Genomic DNA, 7,500 nt, shown 5'->3' on the forward strand with positions numbered 1-7,500 from the left:
GTGATACCTCCTTCAAAGCTGCAACTCACATTCATCAGCAGATGGCCATCCAAGGGAGAGGAGAAAGGGACCTACGGGTATGAGCAAGTGGTTATGCATAAACATATATATAGATTGACAGGTTTAACGTTAACACATGAGTAAAATGATCAAAATACATAAAAAAAAAATAATAATAATAATAATATTTTAACATCTAACAGAATGTCTTTAGTACAAATAATTCACTTCACTTGGCCTAGTGAACCTGGGAACTGTATACCTTTTCAAGCGTCCATGCATTCCTGGTGAGAGTAGAAATGTTCAGGTGAGTGAAGCCAACAAGCTGGAAGGAGGAGCTGCGGACAGCAAAGGGCCCCCCAGGAGACTGCACAGAAGGCGATGCTAGACGAGAGTCATTCTTCTGCAGCCTCTTCAGTGGAGTTAGCTTCATGCGGCTTTGTTCCTGCATACAGAAATGGTTCAGAAGTGAAGAAAAATATAAATATACATGTACCCATCTGTAGTGCATGTTCTCTATCATTTTGTCCAGTACATACATTTACTATACTATTGTTAGAAACTGGTTGGCTGTTATCCCCACAACTTTTTCACATGCATGTAGTGTCCAATCAGATTCCTCACACAGTTGGTTTCTCCAGTCAAACCCACCATACTATCCCCATATTCTCCTTAGAGGCCTTCTTCCTGAGCCAATCATTTAGTTATGATTGCTACTTTTTTATATTGTGGGTGGAAAAGAGTGAGTGTGAAATAGTACAATATATTTCATTCAGTTAAACCCCTAAGCTTTCCCTTCCCCCATTCCCTTTATGTGTTTTTGCCTAACAGTTTCACTCAAACACAAGAAATAACTACATTAAATAATTTCAATTATAACACCCTACTTTTATATCAACCAACTGCACATAGTCATGATGCTCATGATGGTCCTGATTAGGCCTTAAATGACAGGCATCAAAATGCATGACATAACATGAGAAACTGGTCACAATTGCAGCACACTAACAGACATTAATTATTATGTTTGTAACAGCACTAGTCAAGAGCTACAGTTTTCAAAGTCAGAGTAAACCCTTGTTTTGTGATGGATTTTAGGGAAAGTCTGTGCTGCCAGGAGGGCAGAGAAAACATTTTCCGTGTCCCTCTAATTTTTAGTCAGTGCTGACAGCATCAGAGATTTCCCGTCCTGACGGCCAGTTAGCTCGCCTATTCCTAGTTCACAAAATGCTTTCAGGAACAAAATCTAATAAGTTACAGAATATCTATAAAGGTACAGTTATCTCTTAATCATACAAAGCAGAGGAAAAATATGAAACATATTCATCTCTCTTTCCACACCAGAATCTGTGCTCACCTTCTTGATGCTGAGGTTGCGTTGCTGAATTGTGCTCAGGGCATAGACCTCCAGCGCAATGTTGAAGTCAGAGGTGAGATGATGCAAGGACATTAGGTTAGGAAAAGTGACAGAGCCATCAACGACACACTCAGGTGTCGTCAGCAATTGTGAGGATATGACCTGGTCACGGTGCTTCACCAGAACCATCAGGTGATAAATGGTGTCACCTGAAAAGATATGATTTTCAAATAATTCCTTTTAATAATTGAGTAGTATCAGAAACACAGATACTGCTAATACTAACAATAATGTTGATAAATACTGTGATTAATATATAGTGAATGAACTATTTATACACGTATATGCAAACTTAACCATATCACATTATATGCAATACAGGGAGAAGTTGAACAGTATAACAGACCACTGATTCCCTTCTTGATAAAGTCCTGCTTGAGAGGAACCGATATCTTGGAGATACTGATGGAGCCCTGGCAGCAATCCTCATCCCCTGGCCAACTGCGCTGAGCCATGGCACCCTCAGTCTTCAGTCTCTGGTTGTGGCAAGTAAAATTTAAGAAACTCTTCAATATACATCCAAAGTCATGATCCATCCATTTTCATTATGCATATTTATCATATACTCTGTACTTAAGAATCACCATAAATATGCAAACAGCCATGACAGCTATCGTGCTTTAGCTCTTATGACCTAGAAAAATAGAACTCATCCATCAAAGAACCTTGTCCTTGCAGGGAAAAGATACTTCAAAATATTATGTAAAGGAAGGACCTCTACACACTAACAAAAATGCTCAAAGGAGAGGGACTGTTTCCAACCTGGATCTCATTGAGTGCAGTTTGCCTTTTCTGACTGGCTAACAGCAGCAGCTTCTCAGCCTCAACATGCTGTGGAGTGCCTTGCTGTTCCACACGCTGTAGAACAACTGTGATGGCATTGGATGCCTGTGATATTACACGCTGCTGTTCTTCCACCTGCAAAGTGATAGCCATTAGCAGTTAAAAATGTCAGAAGTTAAAACTGAGGGACACATAAACTAATTAATCCATTCATGCTGGTTGACATTGAATAAAAAGATCTAAGTCAAAAAACTATCATAAAATCAAATGTGGAAAACACCCTATAACGAAGCATCATGCGCTTGTTATCTTCCTGGCATAAGTGGGAGTAGGCGAATGGGTGAATGAAAAAAGATAAACAAATATGCATAATATGTGCAAGAGCATGCATTTTCTATGTATTTGCATTTTGTGAAACAAATTGATGTATGTGTTTGTCGCTTGAATCTCACCTCCTCCTGTAGCTCCCTGATCCGTGCGCTGACAGTGACAGATGGACTCACTGCTGGCTCTGGCGTTGGAGACCTTAGGTCAGGCCGGCGAACTATCTGCCTTACTGGTGTGTACGTCACTTCCTATTAAACATAATCATATCATAAAACAACTGCATAACACCTGAAGAAATGTAACTTTCTAACACTCTTAGTTTGTTTGTTTGGAGATCATGATGATCCTTTTCCAAGACACAACATAATTTAGAATGAACATACACTATATCAAAATTTCTAGTTCTGTTAAATCTCCTGCACTAACAAAGAGGTATGATGATTGTGACACCAACAGCCACATCATTGAATACAAAAGCAGGAGCTGCTATATGAGCCCCAACTATTCAAGACTTTGCAACAGCGACACAGTTGGGGATTACCACATTAGTACCAGAAATTTTGTGCAGGGGTGTCTAACCAACCCTCAAACATGACCCTATTTCTTTATTTGGTTGTAATTTTGTACGGTGCGATTTGTTTAAGAAATAAAAATCGTAATCAAGAGGATTTCCTTAGAAATAATGAACAAAATTAACCCGTTAACACCAGATAACAAGATATCACATCCAGTGGTGGCAGTACCAGCCACCAGGGATATTTTGTCATGGCTCTCCTTCTGGCCGGCGTGCCAGGTGATCGGGTACGTAGGGCTTGGCCACAGCCAGAGCAGGCAAATAATCCTAGGTATTAGGCTTGTGCATTTGAAATATGTACGTAAGCACAGTAAATAATATACTCATTTGAAGTCTCACAACATATTGTGATAAGGTCTAAGCTTTGGAGAAGAAAGGTACATTAACAGATAAGTAAAGAAAATACCTATTACACATTTAGCATGTCATTATTTGACTGACAATATAATCATTTAAAAAATTAAATAAATAAATAAAAAATAAATATAAAGAAAGAAATTGTATATCATAACACTAAAGTTAAATTCCTAAAATTTCCTTGGTTAACCCATTCACGCCGGTTGACGTGATAGCACGTATTGTGGTTTTCGCGTCAGACGCCCTGGACACGCTATGAGGGGAAGCCGCGCGCTCGGGTAGAGCGAGCGGGCAACCGAGGCTTGCGGCTTGTGCGCCCGAGAATCTCGAGGCGTTAGGCTTATGCGTTCAAGAACCCCGGTATTGCGACCGCGCAAAGCCGGAACTGCCCCAGCGTGAATGGGTTAAGTATCTAAACCTTACATGATTGAGGTTCCATAACTGTTATGTAAACCTGCATTATGAAGGGATTATGGATTCATGTGCCTCTATTGGGCAATCTAAGGTTGTGTAATATTCATCTTCCATCCTCATTTTTACTATGGATTGGAGAGCCTTATTGCTACAAGATTAGACTACATCCTTTGTTTAACAAACTTTCCTGACAAACAAGGAAAAAGATCGCATATCAAAGTGAAAACAATAAACTTACCGGTTTCTGTTTGCGATACATGGATAGGCTGTGAGCAAGGGTATTTTCACAGTCCTCACTTGGGGAGTCATGATTCAGCCTTGGGGTTTTGTAAGTACTTGTTAGCTAAGAGAAAATGATTAGAAGAAATATAATTAAATACTGACATTAGCATTCCAATTTTTTTTCTTATATGATCAAAATATGTTTAGCATATGATATCCTTTACAGATCTACCTTGATGCAACATGAATATCCAGTAACTAGGCAGTTTCAAACACAAATTCTAACAAAGTCAGGAATGACAAAATCTACAGCTAGAGGTACGTAGCTCAAGTACAGCCAAAAGGTCCTCTTACCATTTCCTCCTGGGGACGTAGCCTCTTTGGGGGGGTTGGCTCATCATCCAGGGCTTCATCTATGGCGTCATCAATGGCAGCAACTGCCTCCATTGTGCTTGCTGACATGCCAGTTTCATAGTCATACTGTAATAGAACAACCAGGAATATCTTAAAGCATGAGGATACACATTTTACCACTATTATATAATAATATCAACGGAAGATATGAAGTCGATTCTTTTTTGAAAAACATAAAAACGTACATGAGAGTTGTTGATTTCTGTTCTTTCAGCAATGGTGGACAACTGCTTGGTGATGCCAGTGTGTGCAGCCTGTTGTATCTTCTGTCCAAGGCTCTCCATGGAAGTGCAGGTCAATATGCTCTCTGCAAAGCTGTAATCACACACTCTATGAAATGCCATATATGCTCCCATGCCACTTTATAATATAATGGCAAAAATAATTACAAAAACAATAATGATGATGATAATCATAATAAATAATATTAATTCTAGTAATAATAGAATTGACTCTAATCATAGTAAAAATAGTAATAAAAGTAATCACATTAAACTGATAAAACTAAAAAAAAAAAAATAACAACAATAATAATCAAAACATTAATAATAATAATAATAATATTAGTAACAGTAACAATATTATTACAACAATCATAAATATGGTAATGATAAAGGAACAAAGACAATGAACAATATATAATAAATAATATATAATATATAACATGAATATATAATATAATATATACATATATATACATTATATATATATGTATGTATATATATATATATACATATACATATATATACATATATATATATATATATATATATATATATATATATATATATATATATATATATTATATATATATATATATATATATATATATATATATATATAATATATATATATTATATATATATATATATTATATATATATATATATATATATATATATATATTTATTATATGTTATATTTATATTATATATATATTTTATGTTTATGTATATATTTATGTTTATAATATATTATGTTTATGTTTATTTATGTTTATGTTTATATTTATGTTTATCTATTATTTATTTCTATTCATATTCATATATATATATTATATATATATATATATATATATATATATATATATATATATATATATATATATATATATATATATATATATAATATATATATATATACATACATATATTTATATGCATAAATACATATGTGTGTGTGTGTGTGTGTGTGTGTGTGTGTATGTGTGTGTGTGTGTGTGTGTGTGTGTGTGTGTGTGTGTGTGTGTGTGTGTGTGTGTGTGTGTGTGTGTGTGTGTGTGTGTGTGTGTGTGTGTGTGTGTGTGTGTGTGTATAGCTTTGAGGATGTACCTTGAATCTGCAAAATCCTCTTCATCTTGGCTGTCCACAGCCTCCGACTGAGACTCAATATCTGACAGAGATGGGAAGAGGCAGCCTGGCTTGATCCGTGGGACATACTCCTTCTTAGGGGACACAGGCACTTCTGAAATGACCAGGTTGTATTTTAGTTTATTCAATAAGTTATATATATATGTCATTTTTGATGGGGAAGTTTGATGGTTATGATATGCAAGTCTAATTATGATAAATTAGCAATGTGATACTAATTAGCATTTGTTAAAATGCCCTACATACATAATTGAAGAAATAACTAGATTCTTTTGAACAAAAAAATGCAGTGAAAAAAATACCTGCCATGTAAGGGCTAACATATTCCCACATAAAAAGAAAACTAAAGTAGACAAAACAGGGCAAATCCACTAGTGTGCAGATAGTTCTTAAAGCCTTCAGGACCCTACAGTCACTGATCAACCTGCAGACACTAAGGTTGCTGCCGCTCCACTTTCCTATGAAGCCATTTTTCACATGTTTTCTTTCAAATGATACTTTGTTTAAATTCTTACCCTCAATCTCAGTTGAGTTGAGCCTGGTGGGGGGAGAGCAGCGATATCCCCCTGGGATATCTTTGGCAGGTGATAGAGGAACCTTGGGTGATGTGAAGGGTCCGGAGGAGGTTGAAGACGAAGACTCTAGGTAGAGTCGGGGAGGCTTGGGAGGTCCTGCTGGGGCTGACCTGATGCAGGTGTCCTCTGATGTTGTGGATTCAGCATAGGATTCCTCACTCTCGGCATACTCTGTCTCAGATTCCTCTGGGTCTCTTGATCTCTCTGCAACAAGGTATGTTTTCACAATAGCCCCCTTGGTTAGCTTCAAAGTTTTTAAGCCCCTTAAACTGCAGCTAGAGTCGGAAATCTTTCTCTAAGGGGGGTAAAGCAACAACAACAAAAATTGACTTTTGTATTTTAAGACACAGTTTATCTTGTAGAGTATAAAATTCCAAATACTGAAAAATAAATGAGATATAGAGCGTTCAGATTATGTATGTTGTCCTTTTTAATAGTATGAATAGCATAGATATTATCAAATCAACACATTATCACAAGAATAGACTGTGTAAAAGGCACAAGAATCTACACAAGTATACATTCATACAGTATACACATATTTGCAACCATAAAAGGACATAACATACTGGGTGAGTATGATTCCAAGGTATTAGGACTATCAGTTCTGCAAGTGTAGATTATATGAATCAAATATAATTTGTGTATACACATAAACACCTATATATATCCATATACACATAAAGGTATGCATATTGAACGCATGTGTGTGTGTACGTGCATAAGTGTCAATATCATCAATCATTCTACCCTTGTTTTCAATTTTTCATTTCACTCGTCTTGTCACACCAGATGTTGGTAGACCACATTATTTTTCATATATACATCATATTTAAATTAAACTTTGTCATGTCAATTATGTCTAAGTCTACTAATCTGACCTCACATGAGGGACATCTCAGTTTGAGGGATAAAAGCAATTGAAAATCATTCCTATATTTTCTATGCAATATTAGCAGCCACATCAAGAGTAACAGCCTATGTGCATCAGAGAACTTACTATCTGCAATTCACTGTTCTAAAGTTACTGATCTAGAACTTACATTCC

At 36.1% G+C, this 7,500-nt stretch overlaps 1 protein-coding gene across 6 annotated transcripts in view; it reads right to left on the reverse strand.

The window, feature by feature from the left end:
• The window catches only part of LOC122246528 (uncharacterized), a 22,024-nt gene that overhangs the window by 1,520 nt on the left and 13,004 nt on the right, over window positions 1–7,500 (reverse strand). For all 6 annotated transcript variants that reach the window (XM_086551213.1, XM_043005154.2, XM_086551205.1 and 3 more), the window contains 11 exons: window positions 6,393–6,656; window positions 5,839–5,971; window positions 4,694–4,823; window positions 4,449–4,574; window positions 4,111–4,215; window positions 2,653–2,775; window positions 2,180–2,335; window positions 1,764–1,893; window positions 1,358–1,566; window positions 263–445; window positions 1–71 (listed from right to left, as the gene is read on the reverse strand). The exon at window positions 1–71 is cut by the window's left edge and continues 124 nt beyond it. In XM_086551213.1, the coding sequence (XP_086407339.1) occupies window positions 1–71; window positions 263–445; window positions 1,358–1,566; window positions 1,764–1,893; window positions 2,180–2,335; window positions 2,653–2,775; window positions 4,111–4,215; window positions 4,449–4,574; window positions 4,694–4,823; window positions 5,839–5,971; window positions 6,393–6,656 (1,630 nt within the window). The remainder of the gene's footprint in view (window positions 72–262; window positions 446–1,357; window positions 1,567–1,763; window positions 1,894–2,179; window positions 2,336–2,652; window positions 2,776–4,110; window positions 4,216–4,448; window positions 4,575–4,693; window positions 4,824–5,838; window positions 5,972–6,392; window positions 6,657–7,500) is intronic.

Source organism: Penaeus japonicus, unplaced genomic scaffold, assembly GCF_977035675.1.
Source record: "Penaeus japonicus unplaced genomic scaffold, GWHDUDI00000001_assembly GWHDUDI00000002, whole genome shotgun sequence".
NCBI classification, from domain to species: Eukaryota; Metazoa; Arthropoda; class Malacostraca; order Decapoda; family Penaeidae; genus Penaeus; species Penaeus japonicus.